Here is a 27,548-nt window from a genome sequence, read left to right on the forward strand (position 1 = left end):
CAATTATCAATAATAATTGAGTTTTTACTATTAAATGGACTTGGGCAGCACGTTTAGTTGCCACTAGGTGGCGCCGTCAAGCCTTAACTTAAAGTGATAGGCGATCGCTCCAGCGACTGTGGGGACTTAATGGTCCTCAAATGACCTGCATGCAAACAAACCGCGTGTCGTGCGGACACGAAGCTCCACGTTTTCGTTGCTGACGTTGTTAATCTTGTTAAATTGTTCATATGTGACGTCATTGCGTCCCTTTCCGCTGCCTGACAGGTTGAATTGATGTCGGTGCGAGGGGGGGAGCTTGAAGTTCGCCTCAGATGAGTAACCGGCTTCGATCCGCCACCCCCGATGGACCGGAGCGAGCGACCATGAGCGCGGGCTCCGCCGTGGCCGTGTGCGCGCTGCTCGCCGCCGCCTGGGCTGCCGGCGCGCCGGGCGCCTCCGCCGCGCTGCCGTTCGGCGACTGCGTGCACAGCCGGGGCAAGGGGGGCTTTTACCAGGGCAGCGTGGACGTGACCGAGTCCGGCGGGAGGTGCATGAACTGGAGCGACGTGCCTGGCGTGATCGACCGGTACCACGGGAAAGGACTCGGGCCGCACAGCTTCTGCCGGAACCCGGACGGCAGGATCCGGCCGTGGTGCTTCTTCAGGAGCGACCGGGGACGGATCGACTGGGGATACTGCGACTGCAAACAAGGTGAAACGCGCTTCCGTCCAACAAAATAGAGAAATGCGTGCGTGCGTGCGTGCGGGGGGTTCGCGTTTCATTCCCATCCTGCCCCTGGCGACACCTGCCTGCTGGACAGGTTGGGACACATTTAAGTCACTGCCTTCAGTGAGCCTGCGGGTGCAGACACACATTCAGACACACGCAAGCACACACACACACACACACGCATGCAGACACACTCGCACACACACACACATGCATGCAGACACGCAGACACACATACACTCACACACAAACACGCACACACAAACACGCATGCAGACACACATAAACACGTTTGCAGACACACACATGCACACACATGTAGACACACAGACACACGCACGCACACACACACATGCAGACACACATACACTCACACACTCGCACGCACGCAATCACACACACGCATGCAGAGACACACCCACGCACACACACATGCATGCAGACATACATACACTCACACCAAGTCAAGTCAAGTCAGCTTTATTGTCAATTCTGCCACATGTACAGGACATGCAGAGAATTGAAATTACGTTACTCTCTGACCCATACAAGTAACATTAAATACAAAAACAGTAACAGTAACATTGAATACAAAGTATAAATACAATTAAAAAAAACAAAAAACACAATATACAATTTTAAAAACACCATATACAAATAAGGGCACATGGTGGAGAGTGCAAAACCAGGAGAGTGCAAAACCAATAGTGCAACAGAGGTAAGTTGCACACACACACACACATGGGCATAATGCATTTACTTTTCAGGTGGGTTATTCTGGGGTTTAGTAGTAGCAGCACGATGAAATGCATAGACACTAATAATCAGATATTTGTTCATTAAGACTGGGCTGAGGTTTCATTATTATTTCAATTTGGCTTATTTCTAATAAAATAGGAGAAATTAACAATATAAGCAAGGTTAAGGTAAAAAACAATGAGAACTTTGTCTTCCTAATAGAGTGTGAAAAAATTAGCTTCATATTTTCCTAAATTTGCCATGAAGCCTTAAGGTTATTAATGTAACGTCTCTTAACCAATGGGTACGGGGTGATAAAATGACTAATTAATTGATTTCTTTGTTGTATTTATTTTTATTTGCTGAAAGGTTGATTCATTTTTATGGTAATTATCGCCTCTACCATTTCATCTTGCTGGTGAATGCTTCAGTCGTGTGACACTGTGAACACACTTTAACCAGAAGTCCAATGAGGAAAAAAAATAATACGCGACCCGGTCCGTCTAAATTCCGAAGCAGGACTGACCATCAGACCCCCGGAGTCGACATGCGGCGCGCAGGTGTCTACGGCGGGGCGTGAACTGTGGATGTTGAGGGAGGAACACAGAAACGCACCGTGTGAAGCTGCTGACTGTTTCTAGTGGAAGAAGAAAGTAGAAATACTAGGGGTGTGTGTCGGAAAGGATCTCACGATACGACACGTATCACGGTACATGGGTCACGATTCATTTACATTTACAGCATTTATCAGACGCCCTTATCCAGAGCGACTTACAATCAGTAGTTACAGGGACAGTCCCCCCCTGGAGACACTCATGGTTAAGTGTCTTGATCAGGGACACAATGGTAGTAAGCGGGATTTGAACCTGGGTCTTCTGGTTCATAGGCGAGTGTGTTACCCACTACCACCTAGCTACGATACGATTATATCACGATATATAGTGATACTGAAAATGTAAAAACCGAGCTGAAATACAAGATGCTGGAATCAGTCTGCCATGTTAAGCAATTTCACAGTCCCCAGCTGTACAAAGTACAGCGCCATCTACAGGAGCGGAGGTTGTAGTCGCATGTTTTTCTAACACCCCTAATAAAAACTGTGTGTGTTTGTGTGTGTGCGCGTGCACTGCAGGCTCAGTGCGTCTGCAGGGTGGCAGGTCCCGGCTGGACGGCGCTGTGGAGGTGTATCTGAACGGAGTTTGGGGCTCCATCTGCAGTAACAGCTGGGACGACCGGGATGCAGCCGTGGTCTGCAGGCAGCTGGGACAGGGGTGAGGAATTCACGCGACGGAGGCAGAAACTCAGCATGCAGGAAGCCTGTTCCCTGTGTGTGTGTGTGTGTGTGTGTGTGTGATTGTTTTTCTTAAAGAACTCTCTCTATTTTTGGTGTCCTCTGTGTGTTCCTGTTAAATTGGACAGAATGGTAACCCAGCGGCGAGGAGACACTTGAACTGGATTCCTGTGGCCATGTGCTGACCGTGTGTTCCATGGTCCACCACGAACCAGCTCTGACCCAGGGCCTGTGCCTGGGCCGTGTGTGACAGTCCTGATTTGTTTGTGTGAGGTTAAATGTCTGACCTTTCCCTCTTTAACTCAGACAGTTAGCAGTAACAGTGACAGTTACACATAGATGAATATGATTTATATCTGGTAACATCTGTGTGTGTGGGTTAGCCTTTGTGTTTGGTTTTGTGTGTGTGGGTGCTCAGCAATGATCTCTGGGACCAAGCATTCAACACTCATCAAGCATCAGGAGACAGATGAGGATGATTATTACTATTGCTCCCTGTGGAAAAAGGGACTTCTCTCTCTCTCTCTCTCTCTCTCTCTCTCTCTCTCTCTCTCACACACACACACACACACACACACACACACGGCCCCTTTTTGGCATGTATATGTCAAATACGACTTCAGGATTTGCAGAAATAGGCAGATGAAATTCAGAAGTAACTGCGAACTTTTTGTGGGTAATTATTTCAGACAAAATGTAATCAGGGCCCAGACAGCACTCACACACCCTACGTTTCATGCGTCATGTGAGCGCGGCCAGTAGCGAACTAAACATATAGGTAGATAGATGGATTTATAAGAGAGATTTAGCGTTTTACCATTTTAATCCAACTATTCAGATTGGCCAACGATTGAATGTGAGATATATACGAACACGCCCCGCTAGACTGAATTCACGGGCAACTTAACAAGCATGACGTCAAGGCACAAACACAGGACAGCACTTAAAATGAGCAGTAATCCTCTGTCCAAGACTACATTTAATCACAGAATTCTGGAAAAGGTCCTAAATGTTAAACAGTGTTCAATGCCGATCATGAGGTTGGTCAATGTAGGATTATCCAATTATATTAATGATTGTCTTTGTGAAGCAGCACAGCACACGGTGACACAGTGAAATGTGTCCTCTGCATTTAACCCATCACCCTTGGTGAGCAGTGGGCAGCCATGACAGGCGCCCGGGGAGCAGTTTGGATGAGTTATTCTTCCCAAAGTGTCTGGGTTAAGATGAATGGATGGAGGGCTTATTTACACTTTTGTTATCTTTCATTCTGTTTCCTTTAGTTTCTTTATCTTGCCTCCTTACGTCCGCCTCTCGTGCTCTGCAGGTATAAGGCTCGCGCACATTGCAGCTCTCTCTCTCGCCTTGGCTTTTCTCCGGTGCACTGGCAGGCGGTGGAATGTTCCGGAGAGGAAGACCAGCTGTTGCAGTGCCCCAAGACCGCCTGGAACGGTGGGCAGTGCAGTCAGCGGCAGATAGCAGCCGTAACCTGCACACCGCAGGAAGGTACACACACTCTCCAGCACCTGCTGATATTTTACACTGTGACACGTCATGTGACAGTAAAAATGATTTGATTTTGTTTAGTGATAATTTCTGGATGGGGTTAGAAACTTTTTATATATTTATCATATAATATCAGTAAGAAAACATTAGTACGAATCTGTATATGTATGTCCATTTGACTGAGTGTGTGTGTGTGTGTGTGTGTGTGTGTGTGTGTGTGTGTAGATGCTCTGTTTGTGCCAGTACGTCTTACAGGTGGCCGCTCTGAGTACGAGGGCAGGGTCGAGGTCTTCCACGCCGGTCAGTGGGGGACGGTTTGTGATGACCAGTGGGACGACAGCGATGCAGAGGTGGTCTGCAGACAGCTGGGGCTTGGGTGAGAAAAACACACACTCACACTTTCTTAAAATCACAAATGCATTGTTTTGGTAATATGTAAATTAAGTAATTAACTTATTTTTAATTTGTAATTAACTGTGTATGTATCAGCTACTACTCAAGCTCATCTTTCATTTATCATCACTGTATGTGTGTGTGCAGCTGGTACAGAATGTATTCAGAGCCCCTTTAATTTTTCACTCTTTGTTATATTGCATCCATCATTGACAGAAAAACACAGAATTGCTGACATTTTTGCAGATTAACAAAGAAAAAATGAAATGGTCCTCACTAGCCTCACGATGAGGAATGTGTTCCACTCTTCCACAAGTGCTACACGCTGTTCATGTGGGGGTGGGGTACGATTATTCAGTCCCTTCTTTAACCGGTCCCAACGCTGACGACCATCATTTCTGTGCAAGGTGACCCGACACCCGTCGGTAGATCATTGCTGCATTGCCCGGGTCACACATCTGTCACACAGGTGCTCAGTGTGAACCTGCTTTCTTCTATGAAGAGCACAGAGCTCTTCTCTGGCAAATGCCAAACATGCTGCATGGTGATTGGCTGTAAGCACGACCCCCACCTCATACCAGGTCGGGCCCTCATATCAGAAGAGTCTGCTTCTGACCGTTTGAGCAGACACATGCACATTTGTGGCCTGCTGGATGTCATGTTGCAGAACTCTGGCAGAGCTCCTCCTGTTCCTCCTTGTACAGAGGTGGAGGTAGCGCTCCTGCTGCTGGGTTGTTGTCCTACTACGGCCTCCTTCACGTGTCATGATGTTCTGGCCTGTCTCCTGGTAGCGCCTCCATGCTCTGATCACTACGCTGACAGACACAGCAAACCTTCTTGTCACAGCTCGCATTGATGTGCCACCTGAGCCACTTGTGTGGGTTGTAGACTCCGTCTCATACTACCACTGGAGTGAAAGCACCGCCAGCATGACCAAAAAGTGACCAAAACATCAACCAGAAAGAATAGGAACTGAGATGTGTTAAGGATGTCTTGCAAATTACCTTTAATTTCCACCTGTTGTCTATTCCAAATTGATTGACAATCAGTATTGGACCGAGGTGGACAGTTGGATTTCACAGAAGCGTGATTGACTTGGAGTTATATTGTGTTTTTTAAGTGTTCCCTTAATTTTTTTGAATGATCAAAATGGAACAGACCTTGTACTAACTACCAGTATTGTAAAATACCCAAAAGCAAATCTTACAGCTCTTCTAAAGTGTCCCTATTTTCACACATTGTACAAATACAAGCAGTTTGAGCAGCTGATGTGGAGAAAGCGATGTGAGTGAACAAGAGAACAAGAGAGAGAGAAATGTTAGACAGAGGAGGGAAGCTATCTATATGTAGGTGTTGGGGTCATAAAAACCCAGAATAAAGCATGCGAAGCATGTTTTTCCTCTCGGTTGGCTGGAGGGGGTCTGGGGAGAGAACTGGGTGGAAACTGTAGCCTCTGAATCAGGAGTATTGTTCTCAGCCTCAAAAACAAATGGGAGAAATATGCACCATTTTTTAATCACTGCAGGTGTGTGTGTGTGTGTGTGTGTGTGTGTGTGTGTGTGTGTGTGTGTGCGTGTGCATAGAGGCTCGGCCCGGGCCTGGGTGCGTGCATATTTTAGTCCAGGCTCTGGTGCCATCCTGTTGGATGAAGTGAGCTGCACAGGAAATGAACTGTCCATTGAGCAGTGCCCCAAAAACGCATGGGGAGAACACAACTGCCTACACAGCGAGGACGCAGGGGTGTCCTGCACCCCACTCAGAGGTACACACACATTCAACGGAATCACAATTATCTGTGGATTGTTACTGTTTTTATATTTAGGCTTACATTTAGTCCCCCTGGAGACACTCAGGGTTAAGTGTCTTGCTCAGGGACACAATGGTAGTAAGTGGGGTTGGAACCTTTGATGACCTGTGGTCTTCTGGTTCATAGGCTGCTGCCACTCCATTGGGGTCTAAAAGGCTCGCAGCACTGAAATAAAACATACAGATATGAAATTCTGCATATTTATTACTGCATCTTCAACTGCTCTATGAACACTTGGTATTAAATCGGAAAAGAAATGAGAGCGATTGCATTTGTTCTCTTGCTCCCCCTTCAGACGGATCTGCGCGTTTGCGGGGGGGCACGAGCGGTTTTGAAGGCAGGCTGGAGGTGTATTATGGAGGTCGGTGGGGGACGGTGTGTGATGACGACTGGACAGACACTAACACACTGGTGGTCTGCAGACAGTTGGGATACAGGTAGCACACATGCACACATACAGTCAAAGATGCTGTGATGTGCACTTAAACATGACTGCAGATCAAATTATTAAGTCTTGATAATAAATATTTTTCTATTTTAGTTTGTTTAGGTTATTTAGTATTTTTTTTTTATTAATCAGGACAGGAGACAGCGTCTCGCCGATGCAGTTTGGAGAAATATCCGGGCCAATCCTGCTGGATGATGTTAGCTGCTCAGGAAAGGAGCCGGCACTCACACACTGCGCCCACAGGGAGTGGCTCAAACACGACTGCACGCACCGTGAAGATGTGGCCCTCAGCTGCAACCCACTGCGTGCAGGGCCTGGGGTCCCGACCAGTAAGAGTGCAAAACAACTCACTGTCCTATACACACGCACACACATATTCATTCTTATCCCACAATAAATGTTTAAAATGTTTTCTGGGAACATAAACACACTGTGCTTACAATGCAACTTGTATCTTCCTAAAAAGTGCATATGCTACTTGTCACTAGTGTGGACGCACCTACTAATTTTTTTTACATTGCATTTTTTACATTATACAGTCCCTGACAAAAGTCGTGTCGCTTGTGTACAAATTGACCTCAAATGCCGCTGAAATATACTTCCAATCCAGATTTTGTTACAAGAAATTCCCAACAGCTTTTGTAATAATGTTTCAATGCAAAACAAAACTGTCAAAAAATATTCTAATCAGTGCTTGATAAAGCCCATTTTGTCAATTTTTGCAAAGACATAAGTGTTGTCGCCTTGTCATATGAGCTTCACCCGTGACTAATAATGCATCAATTAGGTGTCAGGTGTATAAAAAGAAGCCCAGAACACTAGACCTTCACATCAATCCACTGCTGATGTGGGAGACACCTTCAATGTGTCTCAGCGTCAAGTACAGAGGATAAAAAAAAGGTTTGTAGAAACTGGAGACGTTTTTGACAAGAACAGGTCAGGCAGACCTCGCAAGACAACTGCTCGTGAGGACTGTGTGTTGGCTCAAAAATTCTGTCTCGAAATGGCCTCCATGGTGGAGTCAGTGCCCAGAAGGCACCACTAAACAAAAGACAATTGAAAAACCGTGTGGCATTTGCCAAGACCCACAGCCTGCTGAAAGGATGGACGCTGGAAAAGTGGCAGAAGGTGGATTTTTCAGATGAATCTTCTGTTGAATTACACCACAGTCGGCGCAAATATTGCAGGAGACCTACTGGAACCCGCATGGATCCGAGATTCACCCAGAAAACAGTGAAGCTTGGTGGAGGAAAAAATCATTGTCTGGGGTTACATCCAGTACGGGGGTGTGCAAGAGATCTTTTATATTCGCAACCATAAAAGAGGCCAAATTCTGCAGCAGGATGGTGCTCCATCACATACTTCCATCTCCACATCAAAGTTCCTGAAGGTGAGGATCAAGTCACCAGACATGAACATCATTGAGCATGTGTGGGGTAGGATGAAAGAGGAAGCATGGAAGATGAAACCAGAGTATATTGATGAACTCTGGGAGGCATGCAAGACTGCTTTCTTTGCTGTTCCTGATGACCTCATCAATAAATTGTATGAATCCTTGCCAAACCGCATGGATGCAGTCCTTCAAGCTCATGGAAGTCATACAAGATATTACATTTGGATCTCACAGCACCACTACTTCATTTGCTGACATATTTTTGTATTTGCAGTAAATTTGTTCAATTTCTGTATAGGCGACAAAACTTTTGTCTTGCCAAAATTTGACCTTTCTGTCTAGATTAAATGATAAATCATTTTTCAGTGAAACTAATTCATTTCATTAATCATCATTTGGTTTTAGCTTCTCATATGAGCTATTTCTAACACCAGTTGATTAATTAAATGTCAGGTTCTTTCCCTTCTCTTTTGTCAGGGACTGTAGAACAAAACTGAAGATGCAGGACTAAAAAAACACACGTGAGGTTGTGTAATAAACAGTTAAATAGCAAAAACAAGGCAAAACTTTTCGAGTTTCTCCAAATCAGGGATCTTTTGCTGTGATTGCATTTCACGCTCTCGGCTTCTCTGAATCATCTTAAGTTGAACATCAGGGACAGTTTCCAACAGCCCTGAAGGTTTAACACTTTCTTATCATCCACTCGTGTTAATGAACATCTCATGAAGCAGTGAACAAAGCAGCCATGAAGGTAAAAAGTAGGCAACTCTGAAGAAAACAGATCCATCAAACTCACTTCACTTTCTCCTGATACAACAAATACTAAATATATTTCTCTATCTTTTTCTCCATAACTGCATCAGAATAGGTGTGTCCAAACGTTTGACTGGTAGTGTATTTTTCAGCTCTGTTTCATTTCAGCTTTTTTCTTCAGATTACCCAGAGGAACTGTAAATGGTTGCAGCAAGCACTTGCTTTAGTCAAGCACTTGGCTGTAATCAGTTTATATTTCATAGTATAATTCCACAGAAGTGACATTTTACTCAAAACCTGCATTTTGCATGATTTATCAGGTATTATTGCTCGGTGCAGTCCTACAATTCTTTAAAATCCTTCTGAATTGTTATGTTCTGCCTTTCTGTCCAGCTGGGAACTTCATGAACCACAGTGGTGCTTATGTGAAATCTGGTTTGAGCCCAGTAGGACAGGGTTTTATTCCATAGCAATCAAGCTTCATTGTACCAGAGCCCCTCCTGACACATGTGCCATTAAAGTGACAACTTTGCCCTTTAGTTTCAGCAATACATCAGGCTTTTCCATTCAGTCACAGAATAATGACCCGTCAGGAGCTTGGGGGACGTAGCATTTATGGGATCTGAGCGAGTGAGGAGCAGCACAGGGGAAATGAAATGATTGGTGCATCAGTGCTCAGCGCGAGTCACGCCATAGTAACATCGCCACCGCAGCTGCCTGCCCCGTAACTGCTGCCGGACAGCTTGAGAGCAGATGGACGTCTTAATAAAGTGGATGTGAATGGGAGTGCCTGTGAATGAGACGTTCATGTATAGCAACGATGGTTCCATGCTCACTCACACACACATTTTACATGCTGCATTCAGTAAAGTCCACAGTCCAAACCCCCACACCCTTCTCAAGATGGGAGGGACAGTACTGGCGTATTGCTCAGCATTTGGAAAATATCGTTACAGCATTATATCGCAATATTTTACGTGGTGATTTTGTATTGGTACACGTACATTAAATGTCAGCAGAGATGAGAATCACCTCCACTCCTGTAGGTGGCGCTGCGCAGCTGGGTACTTTGAATTGAGTGAGATCCCAAAACATGACAGACCTCTCACAGAATCCTGTATTTCAACTCGGTTTTTAAATTTTCGATGATCTGTAGAATATGTACAGTATCACAATCTATCGCGGTATAATCGTACCGTGAACTGTGCGTCGTGATACCTATCGTGTGGTGAGATCCTTGCCAATACACACCCCTAGTTTTTGGAGTACTTAGAGTGTTAATACGTTGGAGAAAACACGCAGCACTACGCGTTTAGCTTGTACGCTAGAGTAAGGTCATTTGTCCTCAGGAGTTCCATAAATTGATAACACAAGAAAAAAATTGCTCACTAGATTGCTGTATCTTAAAGAACAGAAACTATCTACCCTTTTTTGTTGGATTGTAGTTATTTCTGTCACATATAATGTGCGTTACAGTGAAAGCAGTGTTCTTAATTGCCCCGGTTTTTAATTTACAGAAAGAAGCTCTACATTTAAACAGCACATCCACTATGAAGTGACTATTGGAAATGAAACTGGAAGTTTCTTACTTGAACTACTGCCCATCGGCCTCATGGGCTTTCGTTCTCCTTTTCCAAGCACAGCCTGAGAAGGATGTGTCGGAGGAGATTGTTCTTTAGAGCCACATAACCCACTTTGCTTGGTTTGGAAAAGGTGGGTGCCATAAAATATCCATAAGAATCACAACATTAAGCTTCCTAAAACCAGCGAGAGCTGCAATTTGTTGTAGTTTTGGCAGCTCAAGGAGGGAAGTAATGAGAAGAAAGGATCTTTTGATTCTCTTTGCCCCTACCCTGTTGAATTCCTCATTTCTTTACTATCTTGTGTAAATCAGGTGTGTCCGTACAGCACACCTCCAACACAACTCATTCAACCAATTAAAGAGTGTGATAAAGAACTGGAGAATCCAGCATGACAAAGCTGCGTCCTGCACACTGCAAGAAATAGTTGGAAGAATAGTTGTTGTTTTTATCAACGAAATATATGACGAAATATCTTCATCAACAAACCTTTCTGATGTGATGTAGACGAGACGAGATGTAAATGCTGGTCATGTGACGATAATTAGAATGAAATGTATCATGTAATATTGTTGACTAATAATAACAACACTAAATATGGTGTTCAAAATAAAAACTGGACTAAAAGTTAGAATAACTAAAACTAGACTTCATTTTTGTTGATGAGATGAGGCGTTATTTCCTCTCGTTTAATTGCGTTATTATATCGCGTTTTTTGTTTCCTGTATCTCCCATCCGGAGGCACAGTATGAAACATGTGCTTCTTCGCTGGTTCCTAAAGCCCATCACCCACCAACCAATCATAAAAAGAAAGGGCCTAGACAACAGCCAATCAAAAATGGCAGCATTGTATTGGGTAAAATGCAACACAACCACCATTGAAAAATGCATCCTGGAATTCAACGCGTTATTGTGTGAATTCTTCCATCCATAGGATCTCAAAGCATCATGTCAAGCACAGAATAAGTCATATTCTGACTTAATGTTACAACAAATTCACAACCTCTTTGACAACTGGACTGCTGTTAGAGATAGTTGCCCAGAAAATTAGCATCAGTTTTTCAATTCTGAGTATCTGACAGCCTCTACAGCCTCTACAGCCTGGTCACTGACAAAACCTGTTCAGAACAAGTAGTCTCAGTCATATTTCCCCACAAGTCTGAGCAATTAATATCAACAACACTAATAATGAAATGATTAATGAAACACACCCGTTCCTGAGGTGGCGGTGATGGTGGGGTTCAGTGGAATGTCACTCTTACCTGTCTTCAAAACTTCAGAGCCCTTTGTCTAATTAGCCTTTACCTGATATCCGTGTGGATGGTCATTTGTTGATGTGTCAACAAGCTCAAGTTCATAGATTTTTTTGTTAAGTATTTTAAGTTACTTTGATTTATTTTGTATTTATTTTGATTTATTTAAATTTCTAAGACAAAGCTATTTAGTTTCTTGTGAGTATATGTACTCTTACAGTGGATTTTACTGTGATGCAAGGGGGCGCCACCCCTGAACTATATTGACTGAGTTAAATAGAGAAAAAAAAATGAAAGTACAAATGTCATCATTTTTTCTTGACTCAAACTAAACTAAAATAGTCATGGATAATTTTGACTAAAATAAGACAAAATGCTCAAGACTTTTAGTCGAGTGAAACTAGACTAGACTAAAATGAGTCTGGACATGACTAAGACTAATAAAGACTAAAATTACACAGAGGCTAGACTAAAACTAAAATTCACGCCACCAAAAACAACTGTAGTTGTGTCACGGCCGTTTGGCATGGCGAGGCAGGTGACTGGATCATGACAAGTAGATACAAGGAGTATTTCTTACCTCCTGTTTTATTTGGCATGATATTTTACTTTGCAAATGTGTATATCGTCATTTTATGTGCAGCCCCATTTCCGTTTCTGAAAAGTTTATTTTATATGTAAAACTGGAGGACGCAACAGAAAAAGACTGGAGGCCGGCCAGCTCTAGGAAGAGTCCTGGTGGTTTTGAACTTCCTCCACTTACATTTACCGCATTTATCATTATCCCTGGAGACACTCCGGGTTAAGTGTCTTGCTCAGGGACACAATGGTAGTAAGTGGGATTCGAACCCGGGTCTGTGTGTTACCCACTGGGCTACTACCACCCTACGGATGATTGGGGCCACTGTGGGACCTTGAAAGCAGCAGAAAATTTTCTGTAACCTTCACCAGATCGGTGCCTCGAGACAATCCTGTCTCAGGTCTACAGACAATTCCTTTGACTTCATGCTTGGTTTGTATATACCGTATATATATACAAGGGTGTGTCTTTTTAAATCAGGTCCAATCGACTGTTTTGTCCACAGGTGGACTCCAGTTAAGCTTCAGAAACATCTCAAGCATGGTCAGGGGAAACAGGAGGCACCTGAGCTCAATTTTGAGATTCATGGCAAAGGCTGTGAATACTTATGTACATACTTATATTTCTCAGTTTTTTATTTTTAGTAAATTTGCTTTTCTACATTCCAAGTAAACGCTTTTCAACATTGTCATAATGTGGTGTTGCATGTATGAATCTGAGAAAATAAGATTGTAACAAAACAAAATGTGGTAAAAGTGATGCTTTTTTCCCCCACTGTCCAATAGAGGTGTGAACCGTCACTGTTCTCACGTTTTGATTACAATTGTCATGTAAGTGATTCGATCTGATATCTGATGAATCCCATCAATGCTTGTACATTACGTCACAAATTCCATTTCAAACGCCTCAGTGAGATACTCCTTCCCAGAGCAGTACTGAACTCAGATCAGGCAGCTAGTCACCACCAACACTACTTTCTCATTTTTATGCTGCAGCCAGAAAATCACCAAGCAATGTTATTATCACATGATTGATTATGTTCTGCACTGTATTGATGCAGAATTGTCCACGTCTGCATCGTGATGCATCGACATATTTCATCGAGATTTATTTCAACACCACTGTACACTGGTCAGTAGCAACAGTTTATTTATAGCAGATGCAGTAAAGCACACCTGCATGTGGTCGCATACACACAAACACACACATACACGCACACACATTGCATCAGATTTTGAGGGCTGCTCTGTGCGGCAAGGATTCTCGGTTGACTGGTTAAGTGAGGGTCAAGACGTCATTAACTAACAGGAATGTCCCTGAAGTGTTATAATGTTTTTTTTTTTGCCTAATATGTAATCCCCCAGGCTCATGCTGACTTGGGCCACTAACATACAGAATATGTGTGTATGAGAGAGAGAGAGATCCATGTAAATGGTGTAACATTTGCTAATGCTGATTAATTACATTAATTTACTAATGAGTGTAAATGCCAACAAAGACATCTTCACTTGAAACTAGAACAGATCATTTATCATCATTAGCATCATTAGGCTGTGTGTGTGTGTGTGTGTTTCCCTTGAATAATATCTATAACCAACTAGACTATTTAATTTAGCCATATGTGGCTACAATACATAGATTTGCGAAACAGATTTAGCTTCTCAGTCAGTCTTCTGGGTTTCTGCAGGTTTAAGGAAGCCAAATATAAGACTTTTTAAGACATTTTTTAAGTCCACCCTCATCAGGGTCATCAACTACATTTGTCCAAGGGCCAGAGTGTTTCTCGGCAGACAATCTGAGGGCCAGATGCGCTTCTAAAATCAAAAATATGTTTTATATTATTCATAAATAATGAATATATATTCATATATTATTGTTTGGTATATGTTTTTTTCCCCAAAGTTTTGTGAATTTTTAGCTCCGCAGCTCCAGACTGTGTTTTACCTCGGCAGCGCTCTCACCACGTTGCTTAGGGCGGCATCATGGATGGAGGTGCCATAATCAATTATTATTATTATTATTATTATTATTAAAAACAATAAACTTTTGGGAAACAATTAGTTAAAAATAAAGAAACAAAGTTGAGCATAGTTGAAATAAAATGGACTATGAATGTGAACTTTGAACTTGTTCTTAAAGCTCTTTTTCAGCATGAACTGGCACGACTGAGTATAGAATTAGACAGTAATTAGACGTTAAATTCCGCTCTTGTATTTGTGTGTTCGCTTGTGTGTACAGGTGTTCTGATCCGTCTGGTGGGTGGAGAGAACGTGAGGGAGGGGCGGGTTGAGATTCTGGTCGGGGGCCAGTGGGGAACGATCTGTGATGATGGATGGACCGACAGAGACGCTGAGGTTGTCTGCAGAGAGCTGGGTTACAGGTAATTGATACACCAGCACCCACACACACATTTTACATCTTAGGACCTGCGGCTTTTTAATACATAGCATATGCATTTGTCAAAACACCCATAGACTTCTTAAGTGTATGGGTGCTTTGGGTGAAGAAGTATTGGACTATTAAATGCACAAATTTGATGATTGCAGTGTGCGTTGGACCTTTCCTTTCAATTGCACTTCTTGTGAGGATGAGATGCCAGTAGCCAAATTCCCCTCTTAGATTACTGTATAAAATTCTATTCCAGTTATATTTTCCATGGTTTATAATAGCAGTGGACAAGTCAGCACTGTACATTTGTCACTTTGTGGAGGGACGGGAGTGTACACGTCCTGCATTAGTCATTCTGTAAGGGTCCTATGATGACCAATTGGCTGGAGTTTTATTTGTTGAAATCAAAGCGTGGCTAACGAGACTGGAGATCAGAGGACGAATAAGGACCCAAGGCCAGACGTGTGTTTCAGTGACTGGCCCCGTCTCCTACATCTGGAAGGAATAAGTGTGATGGAGCATTCATGCACGCTCCGCTCACAGTCCAGTGCAGGTGTGTTTTCATCATGATGTGCGTGTGTGTGTGTGTGTGTGAGAGGAAGAAGAAGTATGGTGCTGAAAGGATACCACGATTCTGAAAGGCCTTTATGTTTATTGATTATGTTTAGTCAAGCTCAAGTATACTTATATCAAATTTTGATTTATGTGTCTGGCTGAAAGTTACAGACATTAAATGTGTTTTTTTTTTTTAATACTTATTAATCTGAAATTGAAGTGAATCGTGTGTTTGAATTGTGGTAAATATTTTTTACTATGAAAAAAGGCATAATGTACTATACAAATCATATTTTGCAGTTTACACAAATTTTGTGATAAAACTGTTGCATGGTCCTAAAATCATGATTAATATTTGTGTGCGCTGTGCTGCAGTGTTTCACAAAGACAATTACTTCACTTTCACTTTGCTAGGAGAGTCCATTGCTATATTGTACCAGTGGCAAGAATTAGAAATAAAGGGGTGAGTGAGAAGGAGTCTGGAGCACATGTAAGGGTTAATAGTTAAATGCTGTGTGCTATGAGCTTTTCTGACCTGTGTAGCGTCATCTGGTTCCATCTAACCCATCCCTTCCCTGCTGAGAGACTCACACACAGACACATGTGCATTCAGACATATGCACGTTCCTCAGAGAGCCACGATGAGGTCACAGGGAAAGGTCAAAGGTCACTGCAGTACTATAACTGATGCCGATGCCACTATCTGATAAGGAGAGACTTCGCTCTGTGTTGGAGGGTGGAAGGCTCTCTGTGGAAGGATTGTACTCATCTTTTTCTGTGTGTGTCCTTCCTTTAACCCCACATTTGAAATAAATACATTTAATGTACACTCAGGACCATCAAACCTTCCATGAAGCATCTTCATGAACTGCATGTTTTTGGGATTACAGAATGAACAGGGTACAGAAAGTGAAAAACCTGCGTGTTTCCCCGCTGCAGTGGCCTGGCGAAAGCTCGGACGATGGCGTACTTTGGCGAGGGTGAAGGTCCCATCCATGTGGATAATGTGAAGTGTACGGGTGTGGAGCGCTCCCTCGCTGACTGCATCAAGCAACCACTCGGCATGCACAACTGCCGCCACAGTGAAGACGCGGGAGTCATCTGTAACTACGGGCAACGGGCTGAAGACATGAGTGCAGGTATTGCCCATGGGACAACGTTTCTAACACAGCGACGCATATCTCCAAACCAGCTTCCATTAGTTCACTCTATGGCAGAAGATGCGTCTGACATTTTAGGACTAATATGTAACTCTGTATAAACGTATGCAAATGACCAGCCAATCACTGTGAATATCAATCACTTATGCAAATCACCAGCCAACCAGTCAGGTTTTAGATGGCTGTGATTGGTTGCTTTGAGATTAGTTTGTGCTCCACCAAGGCATGTATTTTATTTATTTGGTGGCATTTATGCTAGGTGAAGTGGCAACTCTCTATTGTCCATGCGTGGTTTTGTGTGTGTGTGTGTCTGTGTGTGTGTGTGCATGCCCAATGGTGGCCTGGCATCTCGCCCTGTGTCCAGTTTTCCGGGATGGGCTCTGGCAGTCGTGACCCGGATTAGGAATAAGTAATGATATAGTGTGTGAGTGAGTGATGTATGATCTATATTACACTCTAATTGATTGTCTTTTCTGTTTATGGTGAGACTATAACACTGTTTGAAGATGCATGATGGAAAAAACGATTTAACAAACAAAAGCCACACGGACAGATGGACGAGAGACCTTCTCTGGTCCTCTGTGTTTCTAACCAAGAACTGACTTATTTATTCCAACCCGCACGCACAACACGGGCCTGTTTATCTGCACGCTGGCACGGGATGTGAATCATAACTTACCCGGCCATGTGCAGACACACACAAGCGTGCTGACACACATGCCAGACAGCTGCAGTGTATTCGGTCTGGCAGACAGGATGTGGTCGCTGCAGGTATTTATCCAGCACTGCAGGTCTGTGAATATCATTTGTTTTTCTTATCAATGAAATAACCTAATATAAAACGTCAGAGTGGCCTGCTAAAGCCATTAGCGCTCATAACCTCTACTCTACAGAACACACGCACATGCATATACACACTGCCTCTCCACCCCCGACAGCGAAAGGATGTGCGTTTCTGCTCAGTGTAAGCATTTGTGTCATTCGTTTCTCTCGTATCTTTTACTCCACCCCTCCCTCCCAGACGCCGTGGACTCAGTGTGTGGTCTTCGTCCGTCACACGCCCGTCAGAAGAGAATCATCGGAGGACAGAACTCTTTAAGGTGGAGCATCGCTGTGGGTCTGATTCAACCTGCCCGGCCCCATTCCTCTCCACCATCCCTCCATCATTCCATTCCATCACACGGGCTTCTTAGTCGTGGTCTGTTGTTTGCTTTTTAACTGATTGGACACTGAAGTGCTCAGATGGTGCAAAACCACGTCGGAAAAAAACGAGGTTCCTGCTGACCAACGGAAATAAAGGGGCTGCGGAAGGTGTGGATGTGAAAACGGCGGCCTGCGGGTGAACTGGAGTAGAAAGTGCGGGAGTAATTGCTGATAGAATCTCATCCAGATTGAATTCTGAGCAGAGCTGGAGTCTGGTCCGTCAGGATCGCCGGATTTAGGGTGCAGTGAGGTTCGCTGCCTGGTGGCACATCAGGGTCACCTCTCTCACGTTACTGACGCTGGGTTCAGTGAGTCGGGCTCGAGATGGATGATGACAAGCAGTTTAATGGGAAACAGAGAGAGAGAGCGCCTGTAAAAACATGGAGATAAACTTGCGGTTTTTACATTTCAGACAAAAGTCATGCAGATGACACTGGAAGTCAATTCTCAACAGATTTTTAATAAATAAATGAACTCAGGTGCATTTTGTATGAACTATGACACAGGTCCAAAATTGGTCCTAGCCAGAGACAATCCCAACGTGAAGCTGGATACAGTCTGTTTTGATTCAGATGAAAATATTTAAATGCAAGCAGTATCATGAGACGCAAGGTTCTCAAACACAGAAATAAAAAAAAAATGTCTTTGATAGTTTATTAGTTATCAGTTGTGATAGTTGTAAAGTACAAAGGGCTCATCTGGCTCTCGAGCCAGTACCATTTTACTCTGTTTTACTTTCAAGGTATATGTACATTTTCATGAACGAACTAAATACATGCATCTTGGGCACAAGCTAACGTGAAAAGAAATGAAAAAATGTCACTTTTTGTCGTAGGGGCGGCTGGCCGTGGCAGTCGGCTATTCGTCTGCGGGGATCTCAGGCCGATGGGCGGCTTGTGTGTGGAGCTACACTAATAAGCCCATGCTGGGTCCTGACATCTGCACACTGTTTCAAAAGGTAAAACCCCCTAATGATCACACACACACACACACAGGCAAAGACAAATAATAATTACAGACTCACAAAGCCTTTGTTAATATTTACAGTTGTTATTAAGTTTAAATTCATCTCGGCATGTTGGAGAGAAGCCTCATGGCACGGCATCTGTGGTATTTTGGAGGAAGTCACAGCAGTGTGTCTGTTTCAGACTCACAAACCTGGACCCAAGAAATGTTACACAACAGCGAGAGGCAGATTTACTACTGTTGGGGCTTCCTTGTATTTTATTGGGTTACAAGAAAAGGAACAATGCAAACCTCATCTCAGAAAGGTGGTGTGATTCTGCATGAGCAGGAGAGTCGATGATCATTTAGGGTGATCATTCAGGTAAACATTAAAATGATTGGAACTTATGGAACTTTAAACACATTATTATTTTCAGCAGTATGAATGGCCCTGGATGAAGAGAAAAACCACACTCTCCCACCCAGGCTATCACTTTTACTTTCATAACAACGCGCTCACACTGCTAACATGCGGTAGATCGTACTAATGTGTTACGACGGCTAGTAAATCAGCTGCCATAGAGCTGTGGGTTTCAGGTTACTGGACGTCTCGTGTTCAATAAATGTACACAGTAACCGGAGTGCCCAGTGTGTGGGTTGTGCTCCTCTATAGGCCATATTTAGACAGCTATTTTATCTCTCTCACTACTGTGGGCCTGTGTGTTCCTGTGTTTCCTTGGCTCCGGATAACTGGACTGGAGTCCTGTATATTGCAGCATCGCTGTGAATGTCATAAATATCTTTATCACTGTCAAAACTGTGCACGCATGCTGTGGAGAAGGAGCCCGTTCTGACTTTCCAAAGTTCGAAATACTTGGACACAGTGAGCTGAGGAATCTTTCTCTGGGTGCTGCTTTGTGTTGTGTATTATTGTGTGTGTGCGCACTGTATGATGGTGTGTCTTTAGAAGCAGATAAGTCATCAGGCTATTTATGTAAGACATCTCTGAAATGAAGGCAGATATCTGATGCTCTGTCTGTGTGTGTGAGTGTGTGTGTGTGTTTTAGATTTAAGTCATTGTGAGGACCAAATTTAAACTCAAGACATGAAAATGGGACATTTTGCAGGTCTTCATGAGTAGAAAAAAGTCAACTTTGTTTAGTTTGCTGCTCTCTCTCTCTCTCTCTCACACACACACACACACACACACACACACACACACACACAAGGGTAGCAGTGCTGGTATGAAGCCTTGCCAGGCTGTGTTGGGAAGTGTTATCCATTCCAGGGCAGCATCCATTTCCGGAAGAGTCTGTGACTGTGGAAGGGGACACGGTTCTTAACCGTGGCAGGGTCCAGTTTCCTCTGAACCTACACATGCACACAGACAGATATGAGTACAAATCCAGGTTTAAAACTGTTTAATGAATTTCTAAATGCTTCTATTTGTCCCTATTGAGTAATTGTATATTGGGCTACATAATTTGCAGTGTGTGTGTGTAGGTGTGGGGTGGGGGGAGTGAGTGGCTTGACTTAACCTTTACAACATTGTTAAGAAATGTGCCACATGCTGAAGATGAGGTAAAGGAACACCCTTGGATAGGATAGAAGACCTTTGCATGTGTGTGTATGTGTGTGATGGGTATCCCAGGTAGTTGGTCAAGGGATATAATTCCTTGGCACTCTGTCTTGGAGTGTTTTGTGAGTGTTTATTAGAAACTAAGTATAGGTTGGTGTGTGTGTGTGTGTGTGTGTGTGTCCAGAAAGGAAAGTTCCAGAGGAAGTGCTCTCTCATTTTACATGGAAGACTGTATGAATGATGTTGTGTCAGAGACATACAGAAAATGGGAGAAAACCACAAAACTTCACTGAGTGAACACACATGCTCAGGCTATGCCGATGCAACCAAATTGACATGATCATATTCCCTGCTGTCCCACTGAACTCATTTTCTCATGTTTGTGACATTACTGAAGTCTCTGTTTAGCCGATCTTACTAATGTTTCTCTTTTCTTACTTTGTCTCCCATTTTATATATTTCCTGCTGTGTTGAACTATCTCATCCTGCCATACCCTTTTCTTTGCCTCTATAAATCATGGTACTGTACAACTTAGCTTCATATCATATGTCCTTTTAGAAGTTTTACAAATGAGCGATGCAGGGACTGTGTAGTAGGTTGAAAGAATTATTCTATGGAGTATTCTATACATGACTGTGAATTTTTCTTTTCTCTCTCTCTTTCTCTCTCTATCACACACACACACACACACACACACAGGTATGGGAATAGCAGTAAGCTGTATAAAGTGAGGGTTGGTGATTACCATGCTCTGGTGCCAGAGGAATTCGAGGAAGAATATGCAGTGGAGAAGATCATCATCCATGGACGCTATCATTCCCACAGCAACGACTATGACCTGGCGCTGGTGCGGCTGACGGGGAGGGGCGGTGCATGCATTTCACTTAGTCGCCATGTCCTACCTGCCTGCCTTCCTGGACGTAGAGAACGGGCACCAAAGGGCCGCGGAAATTGCTACATTACTGGCTGGGGAGATACAGGTACATACAAGCACAGCCAATCACACAGGTAACCACAGAGAACACACACTGTATTGAAACAGATAAGCAACAGTCTATACTGAAACAGGTAACCACAGAGAACACAGGCTATATTAAAACAGGTAATCACAGAGAACACAGGCTATATTAAAACAGGTAATCACAGAGAACACAGGCTATATTAAAACAGGTAATCACAGAGAACACAGGCAATATTAAAACAGGTAACCACAGAGAACACAGGCTGTACTGAAACAGTTAACAACAGAGAACACAGGCTATATTAAAACAGGTAATCACAGAGAACACAGGCAATATTAAAACAGGTAACCACAGAGAACACAGGCAATATTAAAACAGGTAACCACAGAGAACACAGGCTATACTGAAACAGGTTACAACAGAGAACACAGGCTGGTTATATTAAAACAGGTAACCACAGAGGACACAGACTATACTGAAACAGTTAACAACAGAGAACACAGGCTGTACTAAAACAGGTAACCACAGAGAACACAGGCTATACTGAAACAGGTACCAACAGAGAACACAGGCTGTACTAAACAGGTAACCAAAGAGAACACAGGCTGTACTAAAACAGGTAACCACAGAGAACACAGGCTATACTGAAACAGGTTACAACAGAGAACACAGGCTGGTTATATTAAAACAGGTAACCACAGAGAACACATGCTATATTAAAACAGGTAACCAAAGAGGACACAGACTATACTGAAACAGTTAACAACAGAGAACACAGGCTGTACTGAAACAGTTAACAACAGAGAACACAGGCTATACTGAAACAGTTAACAACAGAGAACACAGGCTGTACTGAAACAGTTAACAACAGAGAACACAGGCTGTATTAAAACAGGTAACCACAGAGAACACAGGCTATACTGAAACAGGTAACAACAGAGAACACAGGCTATACTGAAACAGGTAACCACAGAGAACACAGGCTGGTTATATTAAAACAGGTAACCACAGAGAACACAGGCTATATTAAAACAGGTAACCACAGAGAACACAGGCTGTACTAAAACAGGTAACAACAGAGAACACAGGCTATACTGAAACAGGTAACCACAGAGAACACAGGCTATACTGAAACAGGTTACAACAGAGAACACAGGCTGGTTATATTAAAACAGGTAACCACAGAGGACACAGACTATACTGAAACAGTTAACAACAGAGAACACAGGCTGTACTAAACAGGTAACCAAAGAGAACACAGGCTGTACTAAAACAGGTAACCACAGAGAACACAGGCTATACTGAAACAGGTTACAACAGAGAACACAGGCTGGTTATATTAAAACAGGTAACCACAGAGAACACAGGCTATACTGAAACAGTTAACAACAGAGAACACAGGCTGTACTGAAACAGTTAACAACAGAGAACACAGGCTGTATTAAAACAGGTAACCACAGAGAACACAGGCTATACTGAAACAGGTAACAACAGAGAACACAGGCTATACTGAAACAGGTAACCACAGAGAACACAGGCTGGTTATATTAAAACAGGTAACCACAGAGAACACAGGCTATATTAAAACAGGTAACCACAGAGAACACAGGCTGTACTAAAACAGGTAACAACAGAGAACACAGGCTATACTGAAACAGGTAACCACAGAGAACACAGGCTATACTGAAACAGGTTACAACAGAGAACACAGGCTGGTTATATTAAAACAGGTAACCACAGAGGACACAGACTATACTGAAACAGTTAACAACAGAGAACACAGGCTGTACTAAAACAGGTAACCACAGAGAACACAGGCTATACTGAAACAGGTACCAACAGAGAACACAGGCTGTACTAAACAGGTAACCAAAGAGAACACAGGCTATACTGAAACAGGTTACAACAGAGAACACAGGCTGGTTATATTAAAACAGGTAACCACAGAGGACACAGACTATACTGAAACAGGTACCAACAGAGAACACAGGCTGTACTAAACAGGTAACCAAAGAGAACACAGGCTGTACTAAAACAGGTAACCACAGAGAACACAGGCTATACTGAAACAGGTTACAACAGAGAACACAGGCTGGTTATATTAAAACAGGTAACCACAGAGAACACATGCTATATTAAAACAGGTAACCAAAGAGGACACAGACTATACTGAAACAGTTAACAACAGAGAACACAGGCTGTACTGAAACAGTTAACAACAGAGAACACAGGCTATACTGAAACAGGTAACAACAGAGAACACAGGCTGTACTAAACAGGTAACCACAGAGAACACAGGCAATATTAAAACAGGTAACCACAGAGAACACAGGCTATACTGAAACAGGTAACCACAGAGAACACAGGCTATACTGAAACAGGTAACCACAGAGAACACAGGCTGGTTATATTAAAACAGGTAACCACAGAGAACACATGCTATATTAAAACAGGTAACCACAGAGAACACAGGCTGTACTAAAACAGGTAACAACAGAGAACACAGGCTATACTGAAACAGGTAACCACAGAGAACACAGGCTATACTGAAACAGGTAACAACACAGAACACAGGCTATACTGAAACAGGTAACCACAGAGAATCCTCACTGTACTGAAACAGGTAACAACAGAGAACTCGTAGTGAAACAGGTAACCACACCAAGAACTCATACTGTACTGAAACAGGTAACCACAGAGAACACAGGCTATATTAAAACAGGTAACCACAGAGAACACAGGCTATATTGAAACAGGTAACCACAGAAAACACACTGGGGGCAGTGGTGGCCTAGTGGTTAAGGAAGCGGCCCCGTAATCAGAAGGTTGCTGGTTCGAATCCCGATTCGCCAAGGTGCCACTGAGGTGCCACCGAGAAAAGCACCGTCCCCACACACTGCTCCCTGGGTGCCTGTCATGGCTGCCCACTGCTCACCAAGGATGATGGTTGTGTGCAGCATGTGCTGTGCTGCAGTGTATCACAATGACAACCACTTCACTTTCACTTTTCACACTGTACTGAAACAGATAACCACAGAGAACACAAGGTATTCTAAAACTGATTTTTCAAAGAATAATTAAGATGAGGTATTTCAGCATTAAACTACCACAGGTAATCGCAGCTTACACAGGCTTAAGTGATGTCATATTGCACAGGCAACATGGTAAATATTCTAACATGGTTTACTAGGAGAAACATAAACTATATTAAAGCTGGTAAGTATTGCCAAGAAACATTTATACTAACAAGGATACCCTTGGTTAGCAGTGTTAGGCACAGCCAATATACACAATCTTGACAACCATTAACATGAAAAGAGCCATGGTTCCACAAAAGAGAAAGCACTTACTAACAACTTAAAGTCAACATATGCAAATAATTAAACACTACTTATTGCAAACAACTGTTTACTCACCGTAATATTTTGAAATTTTACTCTAAAGCTACTCTAAATACTACTGTAAACTGATTAGCACCTCTGGTGGGGCTGGCCTGGCGGTCCATGTGGCTTAGCCTACCTGGCATCGAGAAGCTTGTTAAATATATGCCATTTGCGAGATATTTTGAGCAACACATTTCACTTTCATAAAAGCCACAATAATCTTCCAATTTCGAACTGCAACAAAAAAAAATAGCTAAAAATATAATACACTTAAATTGTTATTGATTTTCCACAGCCACAGGGAGCCAAGCCCTGGACTAGACTGGACATTGTTAAACATCTGTAACTCGATGCTGGATTTGTTGAGTATTGCTTGGCATAGTTTTAATGAGGCTGATGGCTCATTCTAAATCATGGCTCATTATATTCTAAATCAGTTAAATATATGAAAAAATAACTTTCTAATCTTAAACCTAACCTAGGTTAATTTTGTATTTCTTCTGGTAAAATTTTTATCTTTATCTTTGTAAGCCAGCATTTGGTCCTCCATACAAACCTCCCTCACTTGGGGGCCTCTTTCAGTGCAAGAACACACACCCTCTAGCCAGAAGATTACCACACATCTGTACACACCGACATGCAGCAGTAACAGACCAAATCATTCCACCCAGCAGGACGAGGTTCAACACACACAGCGGGGAGGCGGTTAGACGTGGGTTAAACACACAGTGATGGACGACTGGGCCGGACCCCCTGCCGATCTGGGAGGATAACATGGTGTGGGTGGTGTGTACATGATCCAAACATGTGAGAGGATAAAAAGGAGGAGTGTGTCTTCTCTCTGGGGTCCGTGTGGGGTCCGTGTGGGGACCACAGGATCGCATTGTGAAGCCATGAGCGCATTTGGCCAGCTGCCACAGGAGAAGAGCGAGGGAGAGGGCTGGAAAGGAGAAAATGACAGTAGTTGACATCTCCATCACAGAGAAAAGCGTGACTCACACACACAGGTTATGCCGTGGAAACCTCTCAATTCGAGACAAAGTGTGTTTGATTATGTAGGTGTTTCATATAATCTGACCTAATAATAAATGTGCTTTAAACATGATTAAAGGGGTTAAAGATAGGCTGCTTAGTGTCTTAAGAATTTAAATTTTTTAATAATCTTTCTTTTTTCTCTCTCTTTCTTGTCTTCTTTTTTCTTTCTGCGCAGAAGTATTTGATGCCTTCCATGTGTGCCAAATCTGAACTCATACACCCTGTTTTCTCTAATGGTTTAACATGATTATTAATAACACTGAACCACATTTAGGACAACCCTAAACTTGTAATTAACAAAAAAAAAAGAAAAAAAATCTGTCTGTGTTGTCAGCATCTCCTCTAAAGCAGCTGTCTATGGAAAATGTGTTCCACCGCATTCCACCTACATTCCCTTCAATCCAGCAGAACTATATAGCTCATCTGAAAGATAGCTGCTGGGCATGAAATCATAAATCGTCAGAGTTTTAAAGCTAAAGGCTGGTGTACAATGGAATGGTGGAGACACCTGGGATATATGGCATATTTTACGCATGACCACGCTGCTTCTGAATTATTGGCCTTTAATTTGAAATATGAAAAAAGAGAGACATCTCTGTTGGGACTGGTAACAATCTGTAAGGCACATTTTTCGGTGATATGAATTATCTGTCCTACCCTGGTCTTATTTGATTGTCACATGACACCTTTGTGCTCTTCTGTGATTGGCCAGGTCGGGCATACTCCAAGACCCTGCAGCAAGCAGCCATCTCCGTGCTCAGCAAGCGGGTGTGCGAGCTGCGCTACGACACGACCTTCAACGGACGCATGCTCTGCGCAGGCACCACGCCCGACGACCATCGCCGCGTGGACAGTTGCCGCGGGGACAGCGGTGGCCCGTTGGTGTGCGAGCGTCCAGACGGGAGCTGGGTGGTGTATGGGGTGACCTCGTGGGGTCACGCGTGCCGCCTGCACGAGTCACCTGGCGTCTACACTAAAGTCTCTTCCTTCCTGCCCTGGATTAAAAAAGTGACTGGCCAATCATGGAGCCTGTAGCCCTGCAGCATGGGACATTGTGGCGTCTTCACTGCCAAGTCTTGTGGAGTGGCACAATTGTGTGTGTGCCTGTACGAGTGTGAGCTATGACTGTGTGTGTGTGTGTGTGTGTGTGTGTATTTCATTTCTATTTCAGCACTTCATGTTTGTAAGGGACCACTGGGCTGAGCCCCACTGACTCGTTCTTGCTCGACCTCTCAGAACTGTTCCATATGGAGAGGCGGGCGCATTGACAGGGTAGACGTTGTGGAACGTGGCCCTCCGTTCAGGTTCTCTAAGGAACTCCAGACTCCTGTCTTTGTTCTTGATAAATGTATGAAGGCACTCATTAAGCACAGACCTTGAATTAAAAAGAGAACTTTAGTGAAGTTCTCCATTCAAAAACACTTTTTAGTCTAGGACTAGACTCACTTCATGACCAGACCCTGAAGAAAGCGGCCTCTGAGCTGTCACTATTCATGAGATATTAATCCATGTTTAGCATGAGCTGACATTTACCGATCAGCCACGTTGAAGAAATTCTAATCATTTGTAGTTGCATTATGTAATTAATTAAAGTCTGGCATCCTGGTGCTATTTGTTTACATGTTGCACAACTGTATTTGTGAGTAAAAACTTTTTTTGAAGCCATCTTGCCCTGTCTCACTAGAGCCTGTGTTCATTTGTTCATTTGGGCACATAAACATAATGTTGGCAGACGACAGAATGCACTGCAGAACACGACAAAAAAACACTGTCGTTGGTGGTAAAACTGGAAGTGGAAGAGAGATCTTTACACATTCGCAATGCACATTATTTATTGGGGCAGTGGTTCAAATCCCGATCCACTGAGGTGCCACTGATTAAAGC

The 27,548-nt window shown here is 43.3% G+C and overlaps 1 protein-coding gene across 3 annotated transcripts; it reads left to right on the top strand.

The window, feature by feature from the left end:
• The first annotated feature begins 136 nt into the window (after nucleotides 1-136).
• Nucleotides 137-27,329, top strand: prss12 (serine protease 12). Of its 3 annotated transcripts, none has more exons than XM_028977363.1 (13): nucleotides 137-693; nucleotides 2,582-2,720; nucleotides 4,068-4,246; nucleotides 4,472-4,622; nucleotides 6,223-6,401; nucleotides 6,742-6,883; nucleotides 7,027-7,223; nucleotides 14,692-14,833; nucleotides 16,336-16,535; nucleotides 17,578-17,656; nucleotides 18,595-18,717; nucleotides 20,984-21,264; nucleotides 26,377-27,329. In XM_028977363.1, exons 1-13 carry the CDS (start codon nucleotides 315-317, stop codon nucleotides 26,697-26,699), a joined length of 2,514 nt encoding a protein of 837 aa, XP_028833196.1. In that variant the 5' UTR covers nucleotides 137-314; the 3' UTR covers nucleotides 26,700-27,329. The 3 variants fall into 3 exon arrangements, with proteins under 3 accessions (XP_028833196.1, XP_028833197.1, XP_028833198.1); XM_028977364.1 differs by lacking the exon at nucleotides 26,377-27,329 and adding an exon at nucleotides 18,908-19,086 and having other exon boundaries at nucleotides 17,578-17,669; nucleotides 20,984-21,114; XM_028977365.1 differs by lacking the exon at nucleotides 26,377-27,329 and adding an exon at nucleotides 18,908-19,086 and having other exon boundaries at nucleotides 20,984-21,114.
• Nucleotides 27,330-27,548: the final 219 nt, after the last annotated feature.

This window comes from Denticeps clupeoides, chromosome 4, assembly GCF_900700375.1.
Source record: "Denticeps clupeoides chromosome 4, fDenClu1.1, whole genome shotgun sequence".
In the NCBI taxonomy this organism is placed as follows: Eukaryota; Metazoa; Chordata; class Actinopteri; order Clupeiformes; family Denticipitidae; genus Denticeps; species Denticeps clupeoides.

What these genes read in the sequence shown, in the direction of transcription:
- prss12 (XM_028977363.1), top strand. Translation starts at nt 315, where the DNA reads ATGAGTAACCGGCTTCGATCCGCCACCCCCGATGGACCGGAGCGAGCG. An exon ending in TGCAGGCAGCTGGGACAGGG is followed by an intron (nt 2,721 to 4,067) that starts GTGAGGAATTCA and finishes CGTGCTCTGCAG; the next exon opens with GTATAAGGCTCGCGCACATT. An exon ending in AGGGCCTGGGGTCCCGACCA is followed by an intron (nt 7,224 to 14,691) that starts GTAAGAGTGCAA and finishes TTGTGTGTACAG; the next exon opens with GTGTTCTGATCCGTCTGGTG.